The 26,450-nt window shown below is 61.3% G+C and overlaps 1 protein-coding gene across 2 annotated transcripts in view; it reads left to right on the forward strand.

Annotated features, from left to right (window-relative positions):
• SIK3 (SIK family kinase 3) overlaps positions 1-26,450 on the forward strand; it is a 31,893-nt gene that overhangs the window by 1,462 nt on the left and 3,981 nt on the right. The window contains exons 2-20 of one of the 2 annotated variants that reach the window (XM_044456263.1): positions 1,118-1,181; positions 8,529-8,690; positions 9,611-9,735; positions 10,003-10,126; positions 11,005-11,123; positions 11,564-11,674; positions 11,762-11,905; positions 12,583-12,660; positions 12,749-12,858; positions 13,070-13,223; positions 13,722-13,877; positions 14,657-14,727; positions 17,317-17,454; positions 20,986-21,136; positions 21,617-21,739; positions 22,240-22,325; positions 23,376-23,488; positions 23,737-24,052; positions 24,390-25,285. In XM_044456263.1, the coding sequence (XP_044312198.1) occupies positions 1,118-1,181; positions 8,529-8,690; positions 9,611-9,735; positions 10,003-10,126; positions 11,005-11,123; positions 11,564-11,674; positions 11,762-11,905; positions 12,583-12,660; positions 12,749-12,858; positions 13,070-13,223; positions 13,722-13,877; positions 14,657-14,727; positions 17,317-17,454; positions 20,986-21,136; positions 21,617-21,739; positions 22,240-22,325; positions 23,376-23,488; positions 23,737-24,052; positions 24,390-25,285 (3,241 nt within the window). The remainder of the gene's footprint in view (positions 1-1,117; positions 1,182-8,528; positions 8,691-9,610; positions 9,736-10,002; positions 10,127-11,004; positions 11,124-11,563; positions 11,675-11,761; positions 11,906-12,582; positions 12,661-12,748; positions 12,859-13,069; positions 13,224-13,721; positions 13,878-14,656; positions 14,728-17,316; positions 17,455-20,985; positions 21,137-21,616; positions 21,740-22,239; positions 22,326-23,375; positions 23,489-23,736; positions 24,053-24,389; positions 25,286-26,450) is intronic. The other variant, XM_044456264.1, reaches the window with a different exon arrangement.

Here is a 26,450-nt window from a genome sequence, read left to right on the forward strand (position 1 = left end):
CCCCCCCCCCCATGCAATTATGCTTCAGTACGAAGCTTCTGTCTGGCAGCAAAGGAAGCAGCCAGGGGAGGTTTGGGTATCACAGCATGCAGGGAGGGGAGGGTTAATCTTTCCCTCCCCAGCTTTGCCTTATTGACACCCCCATGACAATTAAGGTCAGGGACATAACTTCTGTTGGTGAGTAAACTTAATTGGAATAAGGAAGTGGGGGCCGGTGGTGTTGCACCGTCTGGGAGAGGATGGTTGCATCTTTCCTCCCTGGCTGCAGCCTTCCATGGAAATAAACGTGTCAGTTAGGCTTAGAAAAAATCTTCGGCCAGCACGAGTCGGCATTCGGGACGCTTAGAAATAGATTCTGGGCCCATGCCTAGCAAAGCCTTTGCTCGGGCCCTGCAATTTTCTTGCATCAGCGGAATGGAAGGAATGGCCGGAGCAAGCTGCCAGTCCAGTCATCTCTTCGGTGGTGATGCTTGACTTGCTTGGGTGTTTCTTGCCTCTGCAAGGGAATGCTGCTCCCTTGCTGGTGAGACTGTTTGGGTTGTGGTATGTCCGTAATGGAACTTATCAACAACTTTGAAAAGGCCTTGTTTGGAGTATCTGATCTTTCAAAACACAGAATGTCAGGGTCAGTCTTTTTACTAGTTGAAACATCCAGTAGATTCAAATTTCATGTCCCAATTCTAGGGACTATAATGTGAATAAAAACCACATTCATAAGTGTATGTATGTTTTTAGAGATGCGTTAGTGTCCAGAAGTTATTTTTAGTGAAGTTTGTGGAAGAACCTTTACAGCCATGTTGATCACACAAACTGAGAAATCTAGGGCAAGCGAACAAGATCCCGTTATTCAGGGAAAGGCTATCTTTCAAAGCCCACTTCTAGCACTGCAAACTCAAGTTCTTTCTCTCTAGGATCCATGTTTGACGATCCTAGCCATGGTCCCCAGCTCGCCGTGCACACTCGAGTGCAACCACTGAATACTTCCAATTTGCTTAAAGTGCTTCTGTGTATCAGAGATGCAGCTGTAAAACAGTTGTCTCTTTAGTGCAGCTTCCTTTTCTCCTGAGCAGTCCCATCTATTGAGGTTTGGTTTGGTTTTTTTTCTGTTCTTGCCCAGGTTATGGAGACAGAGCGGATGATTTATCTGGTGACAGAATATGCAAGTGGAGGGGAAATATTTGGTAAGCATGTTAATTTCATTCTTTATATGCTGCGTCAGCCATGGTGAAGTTAAAATGACAGTCGCATCTTTAGAGGTGGACCCCATGAGTACATTGACCCACAAGTACAAACGTCAAGGTAGCCATAGACTCCATTTGGAGAGGAAGAGATTCCTTTGCATCAGGCGCAAACAGTTAAAACATAGCAGAATAAATAAAATTGTCACACTAAAATTGCACCATTGTTCATACTAACTACAGAATGTATAGCATATAAAACACTGCTGGGTGAGTAGAATTGCCAACATAACGGTATGAAAAGTAAGGCTCAAGACTCTGGAATACACCCTGCTTTAATGGAAGCCACCAAAGCTTTGCTATCACCGATTTATCTCAGTTTGTGAGGAGGGAAAATAGATTCAAATCCAGTTAGCACCCCAAGAGAGCTTCTAGTAATGGGGTAATTAACCATTTCTGCAAATCTGTACAGAAGGCGCAAAAGGGCAGTATGTGATCAAGTTCTTCAGGTGAGGAGGCACCTCTGCCTGTGGAACACCTGCTCTTACCGTTTTCAAGCATGGCGCATTTTAATGAGGCACATGGGAAGCTTCCTTCTACTAAATCAGGCCATGGCCCATCGAGCTCGTTATTGCCCACATGGGCTGCCAGATGCTCTCCCGGGTTTCAAAGGAGGGGTTTTATGGTTGGGTGGGAGCTGTTGCTAACAGTTAATTGAAAGCGTTTGAACAAGAAGCAATGCCGGGGCTGCCCGCCAGTTGCCTGCCCGACACACCGGGACTTGCCGCTTCCCACCTGCCTGCTCCCCTTCCAGCGTCTCAGCCTGATGCCCCTCTTGTCTCCGGAGCCCCGGGAGGAAGGAGGCTGTCACCCGTCCGCCAGAACGCCTGCGTTCAGCTGGGCCTCACATTCCCAAAGCCCCCTTCAAAGAGCTTGCACCAAGGGCAGTGGCCTCGGGCAGGGGTCCAGGGTGCGGGCTGTTTGGAGCCCGTTCCCTTTTGTGTTTTTCTTCCTTCTGTGTGCTTGTCCCTGCGACTACTGTTGCGACCAACCGGGCGTGGGTAAGAACTCATTACTGAGCCTACTCCACGGTGGCGAAGGTGGAGAAGAAGTGTCTGCCAGCAGTGCCTCCCCTTGGCACCTCCCCGCAGAGCTGTTCCGAGTGGCTGGTGGCCTTTTACACATGGGGCCTGATGAGGATCAGGTGGAACCCTCGGGGGCCTGCGGGGACACGTTGGCACAGCACTGCAAGGATAAAGTCACTCAGGCTTGGTTCAGGTTGGACTCCATGTTTAGTGGAGGTGTCCAGAGCCCCGCCTGGTCTTATTTTGATGGGTAAGTTTCAGTCGACGAGGCCTGATGATGTGGACAAGGGCTCGAAGAGGCTTGCGTTCTCAGCCCTTGCCCTCATGGCTGCCCATCGAAGCCAAGGAGGGGACGTGCCCCTGCGTCCTGGGGCTGGGGACAATCCGTTTGTTCATTGCCTGCCCATGGGAGAGACAGGCAGCGCCCCCAGGCAATTTTACACAGCGAAGACTCTTGTAGGCGAGTGCCAGCAACGGAGTGAGCCCATCTTCCGCCGAGACTCACTGCCACGGTCATCGTGCGTGGTGAATGTATGCATTAGCATTTGGCAGTGCTCCGTGACAGAAAATGCCTCAGCAGAAAGGCATTCAGTCACTTTCATAGATGGTTATCGTGAACCACAAGTCTTTTGAGGACATTTGCTATTGAAACTTCTGCCTTTGGGCTTATCTGTACAAATTCTGACCTTGGCAGAGGTTTATTTTATATTTTCAACCCTTTTTTGTCTCTCTGGTAGAACACCAAGCACTGATCCTTGTTGTTTAGTCATCAGGAAATTCTTATTTTCTTCACTGGTGCTTGTGAAGGAGGGGCTGGTCCTGGCTCCATTAAGGGATGCCCCCCTGAAGAAGGCCCCCCCACCCCCAGGGACGCTAACATCTGGAGGCCGGTGGCCAACATTCCCTTTTTGAGCAAGCTGCTTGGGGGCGGGGGGTGGCTGCGGTTGCACTCCCCCTGAAGGACAGAGTGTGGGGTTTGGGGTGCTCCTCAACCCAGAACTCTCTCAGGCGGCATCTGTGACCAAGAGTACCTTCTCTCAACTGCACTTGATGGACCAGCTGCCTCCCTGCCTGGATGGGCAGAACCTAGCAAAGGTAATCCATGTCCTGGTAACCTCATGCTTAGGCTACTGTAATGTGCTCTGCGTGGGGCTTCCCTTGAAAACGGTCCAGAACTTCAGTTGGTGCCAAATGGGGGAGTCCGTTTGTTGCCAAGGATGGGCAGAGATGAGCAGAAGCCCTCCCAGTATTTACCGTCTGCACTGTTTACCAGTTGACGCCCAGGCCCCCTTTAAGGTGCTTGCAGAGACATATAAAGCCCTAAATTGCTTAGGGCCTGGATATCTAAAGGAACCTCTCCTCCCATATATACCCGCTTGGACCCGAAGATCATCTGCAGAGGTCCTCCTCCGGGAGCCACCTGTAAAGAAGGTGGCCACAAGGGGAAAGCCCGTCTCAGTTTTGGTACCCTGTTCATGGAACCAGCTCCCCAGGGAGGTGCGCTGGTGCTGACCTTATGTATATATTTCAGCGCCAGGTTAAGACGTTTTTATTTTGCCGTTATTTCACTTGCTAAATCTGATTATTGATTTTTATATTGCATAATGTCCTGGTACATGTTGGATTAGTTGTGAAATAGTTGTGAATTATTGATTCATTGTTTCTGTGCCTTGAATTCTGTTGGCTGCAGTGTAGTGATGTCTTTTGATATCAAAGCTATTGCTTGATATTGAGACGGTTTTATTGTGCACCATTCTGAGAGCTTTTGCTAATGAATGATATATAAAAGCTTAAATAAGCAGGCTGTCACTTGGCCTCAAACCCTCTCCAAGGAGGGCAGTGTGGCCTCTAGTCAGCCAGTTTCTTTTTGCTGGGGAGGTGAGCTGCTTTCTCTATGAACTGCACCTGAGAGGCTTTTCTCTACAGCAGCAAAATCCTTCTTCCCCCACGCATGGAGTAGAATTTGTCAGGGTGCCCCGCCACTGTTCCTTGGCGAGGCTTTGGTGGGTTAGCCAAATAGCTCTGTTACGTGCAGGGCGGATGGAAACTTTCTCTTTGCTTTTGGAAGGGCTGCAGGCTGTCGTAAATTCTGCTTGTTGGAGCAGCTGATAACCAGCAGGCCATCCAACCTCGTGGCCTCGCTGCCTAGCCGGAAGCCAGCAAGCCCCCTTTGCACCGCTGCAGTCACACGGCCGCCGCACGGTGCCCGTCTCCATCATTCCCAGCTGTCTTCAGCTGCTACTCCGTCTCATCGCCAGATCCCTCATCTGCTGGGAAAGTAGAGCCAGAACGACCGCAGCGATCTTCTAATGAAAAGTCTCTTGATCGCTCCGGTGGCAAGGAGAGGGAAGCAGAACCCCATTTTGAAAAAAGCTGTTTTTTTGTCTTCCTTGACCGCTTCAGGGCCAAGCGGAGTCTCCCCGGGCAGCTCCCTGGGCCGGCTGGGTGCCTTCTGCCTAGCGTCTCTTCCCCCTACAGATGATTTGTCTTCGTGGAGTCCCTGGCTGGCTGCGCTGGGAGCATCTCACCACGAGGCTTTCCTCTTAGCTGCAGCTGTGTTAATAACGGCCTGCCATTTGTTTTCATTGCAGCTACTACGAAAAGGAACTTGGCAGCGGGGGGGGGGGGCAAGAGGAGGAGGGGGGAAGAGGTTTAATTTATTCCATGCTTAAAGTGACTTTTTAATTTCCGTTGGTAAGCTGGCCAGAGTTTGTGGGTTATCAGCCTTGGAAGGAGCGGGGCACTGCTGGCCCAGACTTGGAGTGCCGAGAGGCCCATTCTCCTGCCAGTCCAAGCAGGTGATTGTCGGAGCAGCCGCTCTGTGTTGCAGGGAGAGACAGCGAGCACTGGCGGGGGCCGGAGCTGCTTCAGGGCAGATGGCGGCTCTGGGTCCTTCTGGAGCGATCGCAGGCGGGCTTCAGCTGTGCCCCTTTTCCTTCCTTCCCCGGTCGGGCCCTGCCGCACGCTGAAGGGAAGCTTACAGAAAGCCGCCGGACACGGTGCAGGCTCGTTCGGTCCTGCGTGGCTGGTGAGCGGTGTGGCTTGCCGTGGGGGTTCTGAGGCGTCTCCAGAAGCTCTGGATGGGCCCTCAGGATGAGTGGAGGTGGAGCGCAGCTCAGCGCTGCAAATTCCACGTCAGCTGTGCGTGGGACGGAGCTCTTCCCGTTAAGTGGGAGCAGCAGCTGCGCAGGTGAGCTGGCTTCCCACTTTCTCAGAGGTGCAGCTCCAGCGCTGAGCTTCTGGCTGAGCGGAAGTGCTCCACGGCGCCCCCTGCGAGATGAGCACATCCTCCGACTGGCTTGAGAAGCCCCCTGCGCCTGGGCTGGCCGTCGTGTGCCTCACCGGAGACGCAGCTGAGTGCTGCGGCGGCGTGTGGAATCAGTGGAGCGGCTGCTGCCGCTTGTCCAGCCAGGCAGAGAGATGTGGCGGGGGGGGGGGGCGGACTGAGCAAGGGGAGAACTGATAGTCCTGCGCACCCGCCCTATCGAAACTTGCTGTCCTCCTAAGAAATATTCTCACTCGAACATCTTGCCAAGCAGTTCAGCTTCACTAGCAGGCAGGAACTTTTAGAAATAGTCCAATGATTTGTCATTAATAAATGAATAGTTCTATTTAAATCAAAATGAAACTCAGCACCAGTTCAGGCATAATGAAGAATGTATAACACGCCTCCGCTGCCATTCCTAGACAGTTACCAGTCTCCTTTGCAGGAAGGCTTTGCTCCCCTTGGTTGGGTTGCTGCATGGCGGCATTTGTCTTGAAGCATGCAAGCTCCTCATGTTGTCCTAGCTTGTCGCCACCAGTTGTCACCCCTATTTTATTGTACAGATGGAGTAAAAGCCAGCGGCCATTTAGGGTGAATCCTAGTTGTGGCCACAGTCTAGGAAGCGGACGTCCTGTCCTGGAAAGGGCACCAGTTCCACACCCTGGTTTTCCAGTATGGGGACACGGATCAGTTTGCAGGGCAGGACCAGGAACGGGGAAGTTTGCTTGTGCCGGTGTCCAGCTGAAGAGATGGATGATGGGGATGGGCAGGAGTCAAGGCTCGAGTCATGCAGGGGAGACAAACGGGGTCCAAGCTGCCCCTGGCAAAGCCGCCTGATTTTTCCCAGCTGCTGGATGGTGTGGAAGGGAGAACAGAGCCTGATCTTCAGAAGGGAAGATTTCTCCAAGGGAGCGTGGGAAGCACTTGCCCGCCGAGGCCGCCGGCGCGCGTCACACGAGGAGCATTTGCAGGGTGCCCAAAGAGGCCGGGAGGGCCTGTTGTGGTGGAAATCAGCAGGCCTCCCCCGCTGTCCAAGGCTGCTACCTCGCTCCTTCTAATGCATTGGGAACAGCGAAGTTGTGGGGAGATGCGAGTGTGCAGTGCGGAGAAGGAACTGGGCACCTGCTTTCTCTTTCAGGAGCCTTTGCTGAAGCGCAGCCTCTGGTCCCCTCTCAGAGGAGGCTGAGTGGAAGGCTGGGCAGTTTCATCCTGCTTCCCTTCATAGGCTATATTAGTTATAGAGTGAAGGACAATAGTCTGCTTTAGAGAATCAAAATAAAGCTGAAGTTTTCCCATCAGGTGGTTCTTTTGCCAAAGTGCCCACTAATTAAAATACCCAGACACAATCAATTCACAGTAAATTCTAATTACATAAACACATCAAAAGCCTCCCGCCACTCCATGTAACGGGCAATCCCTTTCCTTTGATGTTGCATTTCTAATATGTTTTGATGGGGATTCAAGCAGTCCAGCTTCTTTCCCTCCCTAATTAAATTTCATCTCTTTGAAATGCTGTGAAGTGCCCACATTCAAGACGAGTGGTGAAGCCGCTGAAGGTGATAGGAGCTGCGATCCTGTACACACTTGTGTGGAAGGAGGATCCAGCTGTGCACGCTAAGACCCATGCCAGTGTATTGCTGGACCCACAGACCGGGTGGGTCATTGACCCCAAACCCAGGTTAATGCCACAGCTGAGCCAGGCGCCTCCTGAGGTGGCCGCAGGCAAGTCACCGCAGTGGCTCATCCTTTGCTGACCCGAACAGTGCAGAACATCCTGTACAGGGGGGCCCTCCCCCCTGGGGCCCCCCCCCCCCCGGTTGCGCTCTGCCACAGACTCCTTTCAGCAAGACCCCTTAAGGGGCAAAGCGCTTTCCCTGCCCAAGGTCCCAGGGCTTCCAAAGCAGCAGCTTACAGTGTGGCCTTGGGTGGGTTTTCTGGGAGGACAGCTGGACAGCCTCCCTTTCCCAGTCTGTAATCTTGACTCTCCCTTTGCAAAGCTACGGGGGGTTTTGTAAAAGTTGGCATCTGATTTACTGGTGTCCCACCAGACAACGGGGGACTCTGTGCCCTGCTAAACAAGCATCGGTTCAGTGTCTCTCTTGTTCCGTGAGTGGGTAACAGGCATGCTGACCGTTGTCCGCGGCTTCTTGGGCAGGCCAGTTGCCCGTGGGAAGTGGCACATCTCCGGTGGCATCCGTTCCGCAGCGATGCCCGCAACAGGTTCTCCGTGCCAAATGTTCCCACAGCTCAAAACATCGCCTACCCTGCGGCACTTGGCTCACCTTCAGATGTGCAGATGGACTGTTGGTGTTTTCCTCTTTATGTGTGCCTCTTGCATTTAGAGTGTGACTCTTAAGAAATTCAGCTTCTCCTCTTCTTCCCACTCTGGGGTGGATTTGCAAGTCAGTGCAATTGTGCATGGGGGACGAGTGCAAGGCCCCCCTGTTAGCCACCCTTTCCCCTTCCGCAAGGCGCCGCCTGCCCCCAGGCGAGAACGAGGGGCTGCTGCCCTTGACCTGCGGGATGTTGCGGCCTGTGTTCTGGCTCTTCTGCTCTGGGGAGCTGACCTCTTGGCCAGGCTAGCGCTGCTTGCAGGACAGTGGTGTGCACTGGAACATCCGGGTTGCACAGGGAAGCCCACTGGGGGTTGCTGGGCCGCTCGGGTGTCTCTTCCCAGGGAGACGCAGTGGAGGCTCAGCCTGGCATCTCTCAGGAGCATTCTGAGGCCTTTGGTCAGGGTGGATTGATGGTTGTTGGCGAGGGCTGAGGTGGGACAGCTGCTCGGGTTACCTTGCTCCAGCCTTCATTTCGGAGAGAAGCAACAGGCAGGGCCTGTCCCAACAGGAACGGTCTCTCCCGCTATGGATCTAGCTCTCGCCATTGTTCTAGAATCTTAGCCCGCCAGGTGTGGCAGGTTTGGACATGCCCAGGTGTAGCACTGCCTGCGTGAGTTGATGCTGCGCTAGTAGCCATCTTTATGCCTCTTCCCTCCCCGCTCAGATCACCTGGTGGCCCATGGGCGCATGGCTGAGAAGGAAGCCCGGAAGAAGTTCAAGCAGATCGTAGCAGCAGTTCACTTCTGCCACTGCTGTAACATCGTTCACCGAGACCTGAAGGCAGAGAACTTGCTTCTGGATGCAAATCTGAATATCAAAATAGCAGGTCAGCCATTTCTGTATCTTTCCGTTTCAGTGTGGCTCTTGCAAATGTTTCCTCTCCCTAATTTTTAGAGTTGTTTGAGAATGTCAGCAAGCAAGTAGCTGTCGGCCAGCGGCAGGCAGCCCTCAAGGCCACAGGTGCATCCGGAAACGTGGAAAGCGACCTTCGGTACCCCTGAAAAGTGGCTGCTGGGAAAGTGTGGCAGTTGGAGGGGGCAGGTGCCTCGGCGGGAGTCACTTTTGCTGACGATGCCAAACCATTACCTTCCTTGAGCACTATTTGCAGAGGAACAGTAAATAAAGTAAATAAACTAATAATTTTCAAATGCCCTTTGAAAAGGAGGGCTACAGTTCTAAATGACTTTCTCCAGGCTGGGAAAATAGGCATTAAAATGTCAGATGCCGTTCAGGTTGGGGCAAAATCCTTCTGAGTTCACATAAAGACGAAGATGTGTAGTGGTGACTGAGCAGGGAAGGCATCTTGGGTTGTGGTGCGTTGTGCAATAACGGGTTGCCCCAGTTGCAGGCCTGCTGCGAAAAAGGCGCATTTGATGTTTGGGGCCATTAGGAAAGGGATTCCACCCCCACGCCCCCCCCCCCCCGACCGCCACCGCCAGTGCCTTCATGCCATTGCACAGACGTGTAGGGCAGCCACAGTGGGATGTGAGAACCACTGTCCTGGTCACCTCGCCTCCAGACGGCTTCTGACGGGCTAGGCAGGCATGGCTTCCGCTGGCCCGCCGGCTGCCAGGGTACAGGGCTCGGTTTTATGCCGCCGCGTGTCTGCCTGGTGCCAGCCTTCCCCAGTGGTCGAGTTGCGCTGCTCAGCTGATGCAGCACGCCAAGCAATTAGTAGGCGCCTGTGTAAGGAGTCAGTGCTGCTGAACAGCCGCGACATCCATTCTTTCCTCCCGTGTTTTCCAGATTTTGGATTCAGTAATATCTTCACACCTGGCCAGCTGCTGAAGACCTGGTGTGGGAGCCCCCCGTACGCTGCCCCGGAGCTTTTCGAAGGGAAGGAGTATGACGGACCGAAGGTGGACATCTGGGTATGCCCTGCAGGCCTCCTGCGCCTGGCCCATGTTTTGCCTCTCTGCTGGGAGTGACATTATCAGCTGTTCTGTAAGGGATGTGCTTATTTGATAAACCAGTGCAATCCAAAATATAACATAAGGACAAGCTTTTCTTGGCCCATTTTAGGAAGGGACTCCTCTGACAATACTGAGAAGAGGCCCTCTGCCTATGCTGGCCTTTCTGTGCAGGGCACATGGTGCTCCCCAAACGTGCCCTGACATCTGCGGTCTCCCCTCTTGCAGAGCCTTGGCGTGGTGCTCTACGTGCTGGTTTGCGGGGCCCTGCCTTTCGACGGGAGCACGCTGCAGAACCTGCGAGCAAGGGTGCTGAGCGGAAAGTTTCGCATTCCATTTTTCATGTCCACAGGTAACGTAATAGGTTCAATTTCCGTACTGCTCGGACAGTGAGGAAGTGTTCCTGGGGCCTAGTCTAAGTCTGGTTTTGTTTTAACTTCAAGTCCATTATTCTGTGTCCTGAACTTCGGGATGAAAGAGAAGACATCTTGTCCTTCCTCTTAGGCCCACCGAGTTGCTTTCTTTCACTCCTGCAGTACATACTCCTTTGTGTCCAGATAACTCCCTCCCTCCCCTGCAGAATTCAGTTTAAAGCCATCCTGATCAATTTCTTCGTGTTGTGGCCAAGTCCATCCTTTCCTTTCTCTGTAAAGGTGTTGAGCCCTGTCTGCAGCTCACGTCTCTGGGCATCTTTGCTTTAAACACTTTTAACTGTCTGCATCGTCCTGGTAAAGTAAGGGAGGTGGAGAGCTTCTGATGCCCCTATTTATTCAAAATATTTGTTGGCCACCTTTCAGAGCAGAGCCCTCCTCAGGGGCAGGGCCCTTGCTTTGCATGCAGGGGCTGCAGCTTGATCCCCTGCAGAGGCGCCTGGGGGAGCAGCAGAACCTCCTGCCTGGGACCCCGGGGAGCTGTTGCCTCCCGCCGGCGCTGGCTGTGCTGGGCCGGACGGACAGCGGGTGTTCTGGCATGTCGGCGTCCTCCACTCCCCTGAGTCCCCACTGCTCCAGGAGGGAGGGAGGTTGCCCACAGGGCCCTTGCCGCAGGGGAAGGGGACTGCGCCCTGTGCCCCCCCGAGAAGCAGGGCCACAGTGCGGGGCTTCCTTACCCTGCAGCCGTGTCCAGAATGGGCTGCTTCCCCTCCTGCTGCTGCAGCCATCATGGGGGGGGTGGGGCTGGCGGTGCCCCCCAGCTCCAGTTCCTCAGCCTGCTGCTGGCGCCGCCTTGCAGAGTGTGAGCACTTGATCCGCCACATGCTGGTGCTGGAGCCGAGCAGGCGGCTTTCCATGGAGCAGATCTGCAAACACAAGTGGATGAAGCTCGGGGAGGCCGATGCGGAGTTCGACGCGGTGAGCACGCTGGTGGGCCATGGGGCCGGGGCCGGGGCCGGGGCTGGGGCGGAAGGTTGGGCGGGTGCGTGCATCGCCACCCATCTTTCAAAGAGACTCTGTTTCTGTGCAGAGACCACTCAGATTCGGCACGTGGCCATTGGCGTCCTGCGCGTATCTGTTCATGCGGTGCCTCTGTTCATTCGCGCTGCGTAATCCTGTGCGTGGGACGCCTCTGTCCCTCCGCGGGACTGCAGGCCGTGGGGGGGTGCTTCCCGGGCGCCCTGAGCCCACCTGCGCCGCTTCACAGGGGCTGCCCTGTCAGTGCCCGGGTTTCTCCCTTGCCGGGGAAGCCTCCCGGGCGTTGGCATGATGCCTGGCCAGGCCACCCTTGGTGGGCGGCACCCCTGCCTTCCCTTCCTGTGCGCGAGGGAGTCACGCCAAGGTTCTGCCCATCCTAGCTGATTGCCGAGTGCCAGCACTTGAAGGCTGAGAGGCAGATGGAGCCTCTGAACGAAGACGTGCTGCTCGCCATGGCTGAGATGGGTCTGGACAAGGAGCGCACCCTCCAGGTACACCTGCCCCTGGGCACGCCGTGGGGCGGGCGGCTTGCCTCGGGCACAGGGAGAACTGACTGTTTCATTTCCCTGCCCTCCCAGTCACTGCGGACGGACGCCTATGATCACTACAGCGCAATCTACAGCCTGCTCTGTGACCGCCTGAAGAGGCACAAGAACCTCCGCATTTCCACACTGCCCAGCCTCCCGCGGACCATGGCCTTCCCGGCCCCTGCCAGCATCCAGGTTGGCCTTGCGCGACAGCAGCTCCGCTGCTTTGGGACGGGCCGGCCTGATGCCGCAGGGCAGGCCTGGAGCCGGGGGCCCTGCCTCCTGCCGCCCGAGCATCCCCCTGCCATGGCCAGCTCGCGTGGTGTGGGAGGGGGCGGACACGGCACTCCTCCCCGGAAACTGGGCGGGCCCTTCTCGCAGGGGCGGCGCTGCACTTTGCACAGCCTCCTCTCCCCTTGCCAGCAGGCCCCCAGCCAGCCTGTGGAGGCCTTGCTGCCTTCCAGGGCCCACCAGCCCAGCGTCTCGGCTGTCGCTTCTGCGTGGTGCCTGAGCTGAGTGGCACTTCCGCTCCTTTCCTCTGGCTTCTTCCCGAGTCGGACAAAGGGCTTGCAGCTCCGTCTCTGCCCTTGCGAAGCAGAGCAGTGAGCACACGTTGCGCCCACCGGACGGGGTCGGGGAGAGCCCGGCGTCGGCCTTCGAGTGCCTCTGTGGGGTTTGGTGCTGCCAGCACCTCCTCAGGCCTGGCCTTGGAAGCGCCAAATGACCGCAGCTGTCCTCCGAGGGTGCCGCTTCCCCCGGGGCGGGGGCACAGGTCCCGGGGGGGCCGGACAGGGCGGTGTCTGCTGCCAGCGGCCGAGCAGGAGGCGTGTGCTCTTCCTGCATGTAGAGCGTGGTTTCTGTCTGCTTTGCAGGCGGAGCAGGCAGGCAACGCGGTGAGCCTCAGTGTCCCACAAGTGCAGCTCATCAACCCAGAGAACCAAATAGTGGAGGTGAGCGCTCGTTCCCCAGGCTCCTCCTTTCCTGCCCCGAGTGCTCCTGCCGCCTCTCCACATGCCTCTTTTCCTGCCCCTGCTCTAGACGGATGGAACAATGAACCTGGACAGTGATGAGGGCGAAGAGCCGTCCCCGGAGGCGCTGGTCCGCTACCTCTCCATGCGGAGGCACACCGTTGGGGTGGCTGACCCACGGTAAGTTTCGCTGCCTGCCTGATCTCCCCGGGACCCTCCAGGCAAGCGTCCCTCCAGCCCCACAGGCTCAGTGGTCGTTGCCCCACTTGGCGATCTGCCCTTGCTACGGTGGCGTCACCTTGCGCACTCCTTGAGCAGTTTGGCTCGGGTAGCGTCAGCCCAGAGATGTGGCACCGCCCAGGCCGCCTCTGAGAGTGGCGTCTCTTTGCAGCACGGAGGTGATGGAGGATCTGCAGAACCTGCTCCCAGGCTTCCCCCGCATCGCACCGCAGGCCCCGTTCCTGCCGGTGGCCCCGAACATGAACATGGCGGCCAACATGCTCCCCATGCAGCACCTGCAGCCGACGGGCCAGCTGGAGTACAAGGTACGGCGAGAGGAGCCGTCGCTCGGAGGCCGGGCCCTGCTTTGCACGCAGACGGCCCCCCCTCGACCCCAGGCCTCTGCACGCATCTCCCCGTGAGCTGCTCCTGCCTGACACCCGAGACCCGAGCCACACCGTGCTGCCGGTGCGGGTCGGCGAGGCTGAGCGTGGCCAATGGAGGTCTGTCTTGGCCCGCGGCACCTTCGGGCCCCTGAGGGAGGCTCGGGGGCGCTTCACCGCCGGAGCCCTGAGCACCCTCCTCTGCTCTTGAGGTGCTGCCACCGTGACGGCCCCATGAGCCTGCTTGCCGGGCCCCCAGGCGGGTCAGGAGGAGGCGCCTGCGTGGTGTGGCGGTGGCCCGGCTTCTGCTGCCTGACCGCGGGACGGGGCTGAGCCTGTGCTCTGAGGTTGCAGCCCTCCACGTCGCTCGGGCCCCGGCCCGGCCCGGCCCGGCCACGAGGCGTGCCGCGGGGCTGGTGGAGACGGAGCGTCTTGTTGCAGGAGCAGTCCTTGCTGCAGCCCCCGACTCTCCAGCTGCTGAACGGAATGGGACCCCTTGGGCGGAGGGCGTCGGATGGAGGGGCCAACATCCAGCTGCACGCACAGCAGCTCCTGAAGCGTCCCCGGGGTCCTTCTCCTCTTGTCACCATGACGCCAGTAAGTCGCGCAACCTGCAGTGACGTGCAGCCGCCAGTTTGCGCTCTCCCTTCTCCCTGGAAGTCCAGTTTTCCCTTTGCCGTGTATTTGAATGCTAGGCCCCGGACAGGGCGTACAAAGCGGTTCGGTGAGGCCTCTTTGGACCAGGAATGCGGCAGAAGTGTCCGGCTTTCTGGCACCGGACCGGGTTGCCCTGTGCAGTGTCACACTTCCGCCAGTGTGGCCGGCCCAGCCCCAGCCAGGCTGAGCTGGCTCGTGGCCGGTGACAGAGACGAGCCAGAGAGGTGCCGAGTGCACCAAGGGAGGCCCGCCATCGCTCTCGCTGGGCTAGGATGCAGCGGGTGGACATCGTGCTTCTGCCTGCTCTCCTGGGGCCGTGGGCTCTCTCAGCGGGAGGCAGGATGAGGCGGAACTGCCCGGGACCGCTCAAGGCAAGGCCTAAGCCTGCCCTCCCCTTCTTCTGCAAAGGCCGGCGTGGTCACTGCCCCCCCATGTGCGCCTCCCAGAGGGGCCCCTTTTCCTGCGGAGGAGCTGATCAGGGAGGCCCCGCCAGCAGTCCAGAGAAGCGTGTCTCTGGAGCACCTTCTGGATTGGAGGTGCCCTGAGAGGGCCCTCCTGGGGGGAATGGGCATGGCCCTGCCTGGATTGGTTCGGCTGCTGCAGGACGGACGGGCTGTGGGCATCCCCTGAGGCCGGAGTGAGAAGCTCGGGGTGGGGGCGGGCAGAGGGTGTGGGGAAGCCTTTCTGCAGAGCCAGCCCTGCCTCTCTCCTGCCCCCAGGCTGTGCCGGCTGTGACCCCTGTGGATGAGGAGAGCTCGGATGGGGAGCCCGACCAGGAGGCTGTGCAGAGGTAACACTTCCACGGCAGCGGCCGTTGGCCCTTCGGGTGCCAGAGGAGCCCCTCCTGTCTCTGGCAGCCTTCCGAATGGCCACTGGGCACCAGGTGTGCTTACGGTTCTGCTTCGCCTCTGCTTCTGTGGGAGTCGGTTTCCACGCGGACTCTGCTGCACTGTGACCTGCCCCTGCTCACTCCCTGCTACTAACTTCCTTGTGCTGAGCGGATGGGTGGGCAGTCTCCCCCGGGCCTCCGGGCTCAGCCGTAAGTACCGCCCCTGCAGCCAGGGGCCCTCAGTGCAGCTTCCGGTGCCTCTCGCGTCAGCTTCTGCCGGTAGGGTCCGGGCGGTCAGCTGTGCTGTCGCCGGAGCGGCCGCTTCAGTGCCCTTGCCGGAGAGCCCCTCTGTGTTCGTGGTCCTGGGGCGCTGGGTGCCCTCGCCAAGCAGCGCTGGGCAGCAGGTTGGGCTCTGCGGGCAGCGGCCTCTGGATTTGCCTGGAACTCAAGCCTCTTGAGGGTGAGGAGAGCTCTTTCTCCTTCAGGGAAGGAAGCAGGCAGAGAAATGGGTGCAAAGGCTCGGTGTGGCTGCTGGGGCTCCATTAGACTTGACCACCCAGCAGAGTGCAGGGATTAAGAGCGCCGGACTGGGACTCTGGAGATCCAGGCTCCAGCCCCCCTGCGTCCGTGGAGCCCCCTGCTGACTTGGGCCTGTCGCTGCCTCTCAGCGCGGTTGTGCAGGCAACGTGGAGAGGGAGGAGAGCTTGGGAAGCCGTCTGGGGTTCCTGTGAGAGGCCAGGCAGAGGAGAAGCGCAACGTGGGGACGGTGGCAAAGGAAGGCCGGCCGGTTCTCCTCAGCCATCTGTCGGGGGGCCTGGCGGCCTTTCCTAGTCTGCGCCCCCACCCCGGCCGCCCAGTCTTCGTGACCTCCCTTCCGCCAGGCGAGGATCAGCGGCATCGCCCTGATGCTGCTGCGTGTGTGGCGACAACTGCAGGCACGGGCGCCCCTTCCAAGGGGGCGCAGTGGCCGGCCGCTGGGCTGAAGGAGCCGCCTGCCTGAGGGAGGCCCCTGGCCCCTGGCAGCACAGGCCCCAGTCCCTGCAGAGGCGGCGGGAGGGAGCAGCTTCCGTGCACGGGGCTCCCTGCCTCCGGGCCGAAAGCGGCGCGTGCCTTGGCCTGGTCCCCCTCTCTGCCCCCAGCGGCACATGGCTGGCCTTCCTGTGTGCCAGCCGCTTGACATGCAACATCACATCGTAGCGCCAGCTGCCCAAACAGCAGCCAGGGCTGCTGCAAATATTGATCTCCCTAGAACAGGACACGAATGGCTGCCCTGTCCAGAACACCGTGCGGTCACTACGACCCCCCCGCCTTTCCTCTCCCCTCCCCTCCCCTCCCGCCCCCCCCCCGCCCCCGCCTGCACTTGTTTGAGGTTCCTGACCTGGCAGGCCAGGCCAAGCCGCTCCGTGGCACATGGTGGAGATAATGCCAAGGCTTCTGGAAGTTGGCAGGCCCACCCGAGGGCATGCTGGAGATGGCAGCGTGGGCCTCGGCCGCCTGCGCCTTCCACCCTCTCGATCGGGTGGGGGGGCTGCAGGGGGCGCACGGCTCCTATGGCTGCTCTTCCCAGTGGCCACAGAGAGTGTGGACTGAGCACAGTGGCCCCCTGGCCAGGCAGTGCTGGCCTTTGAGAAATGAGCCGAGCGGTACCAGCAGCAGGATGAGAAGTGGAGAAAGTTTGCCCGGGGTGCCCTGGGACAGTCTGCTCCCAGCCCCACGGCTGCCCTACTCTGCGGAGAGTGAAGCCGTCCTGCGGCCCCAGCTGCTCTTCCAGCCGGCCCTTGCTGCATCCTGCCTCATCGGTCGGTCCAGCCAGAGAGGCTCCCATTCGGCCGGCTCCTCTCGCAGGCCGTCACCATCAGGGCCTGAGATCCGAGGCCGGGCGGCCCCCGTGTGACGGGAGCAGGTAGCCAGAGATCCTGGGTGCAGGAGTCTCACCGTAGTGCAGGCGGACCCCCGGCTGAAAGCCTTTTCTTCCAGAGCCACTTTGGTAAGGGCTGCCTGAAGGAAGCACTTCCCTCGAGGGAAACCCAGAGCTGTGGGGATTGTCCCTCTGGAGGCAGGCTGGCGTGTGCCTGTTGGTCCCGGTGTGTGAGATGCACATCAGAACGGGCTCCTTGGTGCACTTGGGCTTTCTGCTCCAGCCTGTTCTGCTCCCTGAAGGTTGGTCAAGAGCTTTCGGGGCCCAGGATCAGCCCCTAGGAAGCCCCCATTCCCGTGCCCTCCTCCTGGCAGCTGCTGCAACCCTTTGGGTGGGCCTGCTCTTAACTCCCCGGCTTTGCTTGGATTCTCTGTCGGCTGGTGCTCCTGTTTCGCCAGAGCTGTCCTGAATCCACAAGGACCGCTCTTCCTCCCCTCCCTCCCTCCCTGTCTCCTTCCTTCCGTCCTTCCTTCCTTCTGTCCTTCCGTCCTTCCTTCCTCTCCCTCCTCCCACCCCTTCTGCCACGAAGAGGCTCTTCTGAGGGAGCTGGGCAGCGGGGCTCCTCGGAGCGCCCCAGGCCCACCCTCCCCACCGCCTCTCCCTCTCACCAGATGTGCTCCTGCTTGTTGCAGATACTTGGCCAATAGGTCCAAAAGGCACACGCTGGCCATGACCAGCCCCACCACGGAAATCCCGCCCGACTTGCAGAGGCAGCTAGGACAGCAGCCCTTCCGCTCCCGGGCAGCACACCTGGCACCCGACCAGCACCGGTGAGTAGTGGCACCGGCCGCTCGGGCAGCACCGGAGGGCAGAGAGCCCCTGCCCAGCTAGGGAGAGGTGTTCAGCCTGGACACCTGCAGCCTTGCAGACCTGCCCTGTCCCCCAGCCCACGCGGCTCCCTGCCTCCCTGCAGCCCCAGACCGGAGGGCACTGGGCAGCAGGCGCCTGCGGCCATGGGGCTGGGAGGCTTTGCCAGCCGGTCGGGAAGCAGGAATTCCACCCAGGGAGGGACCTGCCTGTCCCCGCGGCTTACGGGGGAACACGGTCCCTCCATTCCATCCGCCCCGGTCCGCCCCAAGGGCCGGAGAGAGTCCCGTGGGGGCGGCAGGCGGCTTTCCTGTCCGTGTGAGCGGGCCGGCTAGCGCTGAAGTGGCCTTTGCACAGCATCCCTCAGGCGGCCGGGGACAGGAGGTGGCCAGATCACCCTGACGTTCTGTGTTTGTGGAGCCATGTCCGTTCCCTCACGATAACAAGCCGCAGAGGAGTGCCTCGGGAGCAGCTTCGTGTCAGCAGCGGTGTCCCAGTGTCCACATCAGAACTGTGTTTGCCCTCAGAGCTTCCTCGGGCAAGCATTGCTGGGGGCGGGCAGAGGCCGCTGGGGCAGGAGCGCAGACCGGGCCTGTGGCAGGGATGCAGGGAGCCCCGAGCGTCTGGGCACGCTTGGCCGGGGGCGCTTGAGGGCCCCCAGCCAAAGGAGGCCGGGGGCAGCGGTGGCATTTCTCCCCCCCCCCTCCGCCGCTGCCGCACTTCCTGGTGTAAGGGCAGGCCCCTGCTGGACCCTCTTCGCCGGCTCATCTCGATGGCGCTTGCCAGTCTGCTCTGAAACTCCTCGGAGAGCTGCATCACCAGCCAGACAGGTTGAGCTCTGAGCCCACTGCAGCTGTGGGTGCCATGCTGGAGCCTGAGCGAGCCTAAGATAAGGGGCACCACCCCGGTGAAGGCCTGGAGCAGACCTGTGTGTGGCTTTGGAAGGCGCCTCGGGCTGCAGGGAGGGTAGGCTTTGGCACAGGTAGTCCCGAGGCCTGCGCTGCCGCTGCCTGCGCACTGGCCGTGCGGAGCCTCCTCGGCACGGGTGTCTTCTTCCTCTGGCACGGGGGCCGCTCTGGCCCTCTCCATCGGCTCAGGCCACCTGGGCAACAGCCAAGCCCAGAGCACTACCTCCTGGCCCCTGCAGCTCCTGCAGCTCGCTTTGGGCCTGGGCATTTTGTTCCCCCCTTGCTGGTGCACAGACGCCTCTTGTTCCATGTCCCGAATCTTCACCAGTAAGTCACTGCCTGGGCCCCACTGTGGACGGCACGGAATTCCAGGAACACGAATGCTTCCTTGAAGCCAAAAGACAACAGATGGGATGGAAGGTAACACAGCTTCCAACTTACTTGGTGCCAGCTTGCCACGGTTGCGGAGAACACCGCCTTCCTCAAGGGCTTTCTAATGGATGCAACATACTGCGCCTCAGTATGTGTATAAAATGTACATCGGCAAACAAATTCTAAGCAAAACTTTTCCGTGAATGCATTTATAATCATTAAGATGCATGAAGCATGAAACACAAAAGACCGCCCTGTCCCGAGTCGCTTGGCACAGAGGAAAGTGGCCCGTATGCGGCTGTGCATCTCTCGGGGGCGGCTGGGGAGACCAGCGGGGAGCGCGAGTCTGAGGATGACGGCGGCCGCCTTGCGCTTCGTCCAGCCCTCCCATCCGGCAAAGGAGCGGCGTGCTCAGTGGAGCAACTTTTGGGCCTCAGGAGTGGCTTTTGCGGCATCACGCCTTGTCTGGCTCCCAGACGCTGGCACGGGGGGCAGTGCCGAGCAGGAGCTTCCCGGGCTGCGTCTGGACCAGGACTGCCCCGTGGCTTTTGTAGACCGCTGAGCTCCATCTCCTGGCCAGGGGCGAGGGGAACGGCCACTTCACGTGCTGGGAATGGGGCCTGAGTTGTTCCGGTCCGGTGTGGCTAAGGATGTCGGGCAGGCCCTGCCGAGTCAAAGCAAGCGCCTGCCCAGGCCAGCATTCCGAGGCCTGCCAGTGGCCCAGTGGAGAACCGCAGACGGGACGTGCGGGGGGCTGCGGAGGCTGGGCCGGGCTCGCCTGGCTCTGCTCATCTCCGAAGCAAGCGCCCGCTGGCTCCACCCTGCCGCGATTTCCCATCTTCTGCAGTGCTGCGGTCTGAAGATGGGCAGGGCGGTGCCGATTGAGGGAGGGGGCATCCTTAGACACCCCCTCTTGGTCCGCACGGCCTGCAGCTGAGCCAGGCCTGCTAGGTGCTTCCTCAGATGTGGACAAAAGCCAGCGCAGCAGGACTTCTCGGCATGGGGGTGGCCCGCGTGGAAACCGATCTTCCAGGCCTCTCCAGCGGTGGATGTGGCACTGGGAACCGGGCCAGAAGTGCGGAGCATGGAGGGGAGGGCGTTCCATGGCTGGCCCATCTGCTTCCGTGCTGGAGTTGGGGAGCAGCTGCCCGTGTCCTAGGCCTGCAGCTGGCACCCCCCCCCCCAACTAGCATGTTCTTGTCTCGCCCACGGCCTGCAAGCGGAAGAGCAGTGTGCAGGGAACAGGGACTGGCCAGCTGAAGGGTGGTGGGGCTGCAACGGCACGAGAGCGCCGGCGGTTCTGCTCCCTCCAGCTGCGTTGTCCCCGGCATCCTGCTTTCCCAGAGCATGTGATTCTGTAAAGCGACGGACGGACGTGGTCAGGCTGCCTTCAGGAGCCAGCCACACCTGAGCACGACCCCCCTCCTGCCACGCCAGGCCGCTCTGATTTAATACTGCGTGCACGGACTCCAGGGGTGGCCAGAAGATGGGCTGCACTCTGCCGGTGCCCCTGGGGGCCGAGACGGTGTGGCCCCACTCCTGCATCCCAGTTGGGATGGCAGTCCTCCTGGGGCCAGGGCTGGCAAGCCACCCAGAGGCCTTACGGCTGGCCCAAAGGAGTTTGGAATCCTTTCCAGCCTTTGTTTCCCTGGATTTGGAGCCTCACCGTGTTCCCAGGTTAGGGAATGTGCAGCCCTTCCGGTGTTGATGGACGGTAGCTCGCATCCTCCCTCCCCTTTGCCTGTGCTGGGCAGGGCAGGGCAGGGCAGGGCAGGGCAGGGCTGAAGAGGTTGCAGTCCAAGACTTCTGCAGGGCCCCGGCTCCCAGGTGCCACCGCGGAGGCGAGAATGGCAGGCCGGCTCCCCTGTCTCTCTGGACTGACTTCCTGTATTTATCCAGGGTGGCACGGGGGGCCCTGGAGGCTGACGCCCGGGGACCGGAGGCTGGAGGCGTCGGCAGAGCGTGTGACTCAGGAGCAGCCGCGCGCTGGAGCAGCTCTGCTCGTTTCTGCTTCTGGGGTCAGAGGCGCCCCAGGAAGGCTGGCCTGAAAAGAGTGCCGGCCTCGTATGTCAGGGAGGCTGGCAGAGTCCCCTGCCGAACGGCGTGTGTGCCAAACGGCTGACTCCTCGGCCTGCTTGGGGGTGGGCAGGAGGCCGCTGTGGACGAGCCTCGGCTGCCCCCACGCCCCTGACCCGCCCCTTTGTGTGCACACAGCCACATCTATAAGGACTCCAACACGCTGCACCTCCCCACGGAGCGCTTCTCGCCGGTGCGCCGCTTCTCGGACGGGGCTGCCAGCATCCAGGCGTTCAAGGCCCAGCTGGAGCGGATGGGCAACCACAGCAGCATCAAGCAGCTGCAGCAGGTAGAGGAGTGGGTGGCAAGGGCCGGCCGGCCGGCCGGCACAGTCGGGCTGTGCTGGTGCTGTCATCCTGCCTCGTTCGCAGATTTTGCAGGGGTGGGCGATGACACAGCCTTCTGTGTGTGCTTTGTGCACCCCGCCAATGTGTCCTCCTTCCCTGTGCAAGAAAGGCCACCCGGAAGGGAAAGGCCAAACAGCTGCGTGGCACCGCTGGCCTGGCTGTGCCCGGACAGCCCCATTGGGAAGCAGCCTGGACGCCGCCCGGGCCCCCGGCTTGGCTTTCTGGGAGAAGGCACAGCCTGCCGTGCCCGCCGCAGCGGTGGACTCCCGAGGCGCTGCGGAACGGCCACGGGGCCCTCGGTGGGGTGGGGTGGGCCTCTCCTCGAGGCCGAGGGAGCCTGCAGCCGTCCCCCTGCTGGAGCCTCTCCGGCTCACCAGAGCCAGGCAGCCCTGGGAGCTCACGGGGGCGGGGGCATGTTTCAGGAGTGCGAGCAGCTCCAGAAGATGTACGGGGGGCACGTGGACGAGAGGACCCTGGAGAAGACGCAGCAGCAGCACGTTCTGTACCAGCAGGAGCAGCACCAGATCCTCCAGCAGCAGATCCAGGTACGGGCAGCCAGCGGAGGCTGTCGCCCTGCCCCTCGCCCGGGCTGTGGCTCCAGGGGTGGGTGCCCCGCGTGTCCGGGTGGCCCGGGGGCCTCTGTGGGCCGTCCAGCTGTGCAGGCGATGTTCCAGCGGGCAGAGCAGCTCTTCTGCCCAGAGCTCTCCCTGCCTCATTCCCCACTCTGCAGGGCCCCAGTGTCATTGTGGGGTGGGGGCGGGGGGAGCCAGCCGGTGCAGGAACGGCCCCCCCTGCAGAGGAGTGCCATGCACCAGGCAGCCCAGGCTACGGCCAGCCACCCTGCCCTCCCTCAGCCCTCTCCTCCTCAAGGCGCCTTCTGAGAGGCCGCGGGAGCGTCAGGAGTCCCTTCGGGGCCGGGAGGCTGCCCCGGAGGGCGCCTGTGGGACACAGCCTTCCCACACTGCGCCCTGCTGAGAGGGCGCTCCGCATGCTGGCGCACCCCAGTGATCTCCTGCTTCCTCTGTCCCTCCCGTGCCGTGCTCAGGATTGCGTCCGCCCTCCTCAGCCCTCTCCGCCCCTGCAAGCTCCTGGCGAGAACCAGCCTGCACTGCTCACACACCAGCTGCAGAGGTGAGTAGAGGGCTGCCTCGCCCGCTCCTCCGCCCTCCCCATGCTCCATGCGCCAGCCCCTCCGCTTACGGCCCAGGGCGTCTAAAGAGGGCCCCTCAGCCTGTAACTCACGTCGGTGGTGCAGCCCCCATTTAGCAAGCTGCAAAAACAGGCAGGCTGGGCTGGTGGAGGGGAAGAAGCTGGACAGTCCCTCCCGTGCAGCCAGGTCAGGATGCAGTCGGCCGGCTGGGAGAGCAGGCTCATCCTGAAGGGCTGGAAATGCTTCTCCACCCTGGCAGGAGCCGACCTAGCAGTGGGGGGTGGGGGGAGGTCCCAAGAAGGGCTGCCTCCCCACAGGGGCAGCGCTCAAGCCAGGAGGACCCGTGCCGTGTGGCCACCCAAGGGTGGCTGGCGAGTCTGCCTGCTTGCCCAAGCAAGACAGTCCGAGGGAGGCCTGCGGTCAAGCCGCTGTGCCCACCCTTGCAGAAAAATCTCACCTCTGCAAAGGTGACAAGAAAGAGAAAAAAGGGCCTCATTTACTAAATGCGAGTCAAATTTGATATTGATTATAAGTAACCGGAAAGCTTTTTCACAGATGTAGCTATTCCTATATTATAAGGAATTTCAAAGTACAGCAAGTTAGAAGTTGGATGTTCCGTGACTGCATTTAAGGCACAAACCTTTTCATGCTGGGCTGTAAAACTTGGGATGGAGCCGTGTGTGTCCCTGCGGGCAGGCCACCAGGGGAATGCCCGGAATACGGAAGGGCTGCCACTGCTTGCCCAGGCGCTTCCCTGCTGCTGCTTCTGCAGCATCCTCGCTCTCGGGCCTCGGCTTCCTGCACCGGGGTGCCCGGGCCAGGTGGCCGGCAGTGTTTCTCTGTGGGCGTGTGGCCGGCAGGGGCCCCCAGCCCCCCCGGTTGTGGGTGCGTGCTTGCGGAGGCTGCTGTGCTCAGGCCCGCCCCAGAAGTGCCCCGGCGAGGCCGCCGTCTCTCTCTCCAGACCGTGCCCTGGCTTCCTCCAAGGGCGAGCTGTGCGAAAGCCCCGCTGCTGTTTGTGTGTGCCTGTGCAGGTTACGGATCCAGCCCTCCAGCCCTCCCCCCAACCACCCCAGCAACCACCTTTTCAGGCAGACGGACAGCAGCCCCCCTCCGGTCAGCGGCAGCGTGATCCTCCAGGGACACGGTGAGTGCCGCCAGGCCGTGCCGGGGGCGCTCCTTGACTTTAGCCCCCGGGCCACTGCACCCCCTCCTCGGGGAGGTCCACCGTGCGGATTCCTCCGCTTCAGGAGGTGCAGAGCTGCTGGGGAGTCACCGGGGCTTTCCGGCATAGTGCAGGAATGGCAGTGCATGACTCCCGTGGCCCGTCGGGGGCAGGCTGGAGGCTGCAGGCCCGAGCACGCTGGGGCACAGCCTGAAATCTGCCCCCTGCAGGTGCTGCGCCCCAGCCGCCATTCCAAGGGATGCCGCCGCCGCCCGCTGGCACCATCTTCCCTCGGTCAGGCAGCTGCTCTCCGCCCCCCAACCTGGCCCTGCCCCGCCTGGGCGCCCAGCAGCGCGTGCCGGGGCAGGTGCAGGAGCCCGGGGAGGCCATGGGCAGCAGTCTCCTGCAGGCCGGGCGGGCCGTGCCCATCGCGCCCAGCGCCAGCCAGCTGCAGATGCACCACCGCGCCAGCCTGATGGCCTCCCTGACCTACGGGCACCGACCGCTCTCCAAGCAGCTCAGCGCGGACAGTGCGGAGTCCCACAGGTAGGGCTGAACCCCCGTGGGCCCGGCCGGCTGGACCAAGCACCTGCTGGACCTGCCGCGCGGAGCGGGGGGTGCCCGCCACGCCACGCCACGCCCCCCGCGTGTCCCGTGTCTCTCCTGGAGACACATTTCCTGGAGCGAGCCTGGGCTGGAATGGCTTTCGATGGCGCAGCAAGGCCCGGGCGGAGGCTCCCTCTGGCCGCATCCTTCCTCTGCCCGCGCCCAGGGCTGGCCGTCTCTGGGGCTGCCCCGCACTGCCTGAGGGCAGCCCACGCAGCCCTGCTTGGCCCACCTCGGGCCGCCTCCTCAGCCGCCTCCCCCTTCTGCGTCCACACAGGTACCCACCCGCCGCCTACGACCAGGCGCACTTGCGCCCACACCTGTTTCCCGACCAGGTGCGGGTCTCTCCCGGCAGCTACGGCCCGGCCGCGGCAGTGGGCTTCTCCGCAGCACAGGCCCTGAAGGTCCCGCAGATGGAGCCGTTCGCCACCTTCCCCCAGAGCCCGCCGCCGCCGCAGCAGCAGCAGCAGCAGCCCCCCTACACCACATCAGCCCTCCAGCAGGCGCTGCTCTCCCCCACCCCGCCAGACTACAGCCGGCACCAGCAAGTCCCGCCCATCCTGCAGGGCCTGCTCTCGCCCCGGCACTCGCTCGCCGGCCACGCGGAGCTGCGCATGCCGCAGGTCGAGGTCGCCCAGCTCATCAAGCGCCGGCAGCAGCAGCAGCAGCAGCAGCAGCAGCAGCAGCAGCAGGAGCTTCAGGAGCTGATCCGGCACATGAGCCAAGGGGAGACGGGACCCGTGGTCACCAGCATGGCCCAGAAACTTTCGGAGCGCCAGTCGCTACCTTTGCCTTACCAGAACACGGAGACCTACCACCCCCATCCGCCACACCCCCACTCCAGCCCCCAGCACCTCCTCAAAGTGAGGGCGCACGAATGTATCCCGCCGGGCCCAGCCTCTGTGCCTGCACATGGCTTTCCCCACCAGCCCGCCCTGGTTCATTCGGAGAGCATGGAGGAGGAGGCGGACTGTGCGTGCGAGGCGGGCCGGGACAGCGTGGCGGGCGGCAAGGCCCAGGGGGGCCAGGAGGCGCAGCTGCTCCTGCGTGCAGGTGGGCCCGGGGAGCTGGACTCGGTGTTTGGGGCCGCTAAGCACGAGCCGCGCCCGGGGGGACACCCGTACCGCCACCAGCCTGCTGCCGCCTTCCCGCACCCCGAGCCGCCCTGTCGAGGTAAGGCTTGCGCTGCCGAGCCGGGTGCCCCGGCAGGCCTGAGTTGGCCTGGGGGCCGTGGTTCCGGAGTGGACGGATGCGGGGGCCTGGAGCAGTGGGGCGGGCCTCCCCGGTGCAGGACGGGGGCACTGCAGTTGTGGGCCAGCGGGCCGTGCGGGGCAGGCGGCGGCTCGACGCGGCAGCGTGTAGCACTCGCGTGGGACGCGGCCATCCAGGATGACGTGGGCTGCTGGCCTGGAGGGCTCAGCTCGGAGGGGGCGCCTCCATGACGGAGGAGAGGGCTTGCAGAAGCGGCTCGCCGTCATGGTGGCATGGGCTCCTCTGAGCCCCGGCGGCCAGGGAGCCGAGCCTCCTTGCCCGGCCTGCAGCTTCCGGGAGGCGCCTGGTCAGCCGCGGCGGAACACGAGAGGCTGGCCGGGTGGGCTCGCTCGTTTCCGCCTCCCGGCTCTTCCGGCCGGCAGGGCTGCCCAGCAGGGCCAGGGCTCACCCAGGCAGTTGTGCTCTCGCGGCCCAGTCATGCTGGGAGCCGGCAGGGCTTCTGGGACTTGCCATGGCTCCCTCTCAGTCTTAGTTTTTCCCGTGCAGAAAATGGAAGGAAAAAGACTGGTCTATTAAGCAAGGTAAAAAGACTGCAGAGCCCTCTGTGAGGAGCCCGATCAGAACTGGCTGGGCCATGAAGGGCGCATGCGAGTCGACAGTCAGGCAGCTCCCTGCTTGCTGCCCCGTGAGGGTCCTTGGTCCTGCCCCCCCCCCGGGCCCCGCGGTCGTGCTGGTGTAGCTGGAGGGAGATTCCGCGGTGCCATGCCGGGCTGTTGGGGTCAGTGGCCCAGGAGAGTCTCATCTGCTCGGAGCCGTGGTGGGCGGAACCCGGCCCGTGGGACCAGGCAGGCACCCGAGTGCAGAAGGTCCCCTGTCGGGTAGGGCCTGGAAAGGGCTGCCTGAAGCCTTGGCGATCGGGGGCCAGCGGGGCCTCACTGATCGTCTTTGCCCTCTTCTGTCCAGAGCAGTGGCTTCTGTTTGCTTTTCCGGGAAAGTTAAGCATCTGCTGACTGACGCTGCAGCTACAGGACTGGGGGCAGGGAGAGGTGGGGGGTGTTGCTCCCTTCCCTGCTTGCTCTTCTGGATTCCAGAAGCTTTCAGCCCCGGTTTTCAGCTGAGCGTATGA

This window comes from Varanus komodoensis, unplaced genomic scaffold (assembly GCF_004798865.1).
Source record: "Varanus komodoensis strain SLA01 unplaced genomic scaffold, ASM479886v1 scaffold83, whole genome shotgun sequence".
NCBI classification, from domain to species: Eukaryota; Metazoa; Chordata; class Lepidosauria; order Squamata; family Varanidae; genus Varanus; species Varanus komodoensis.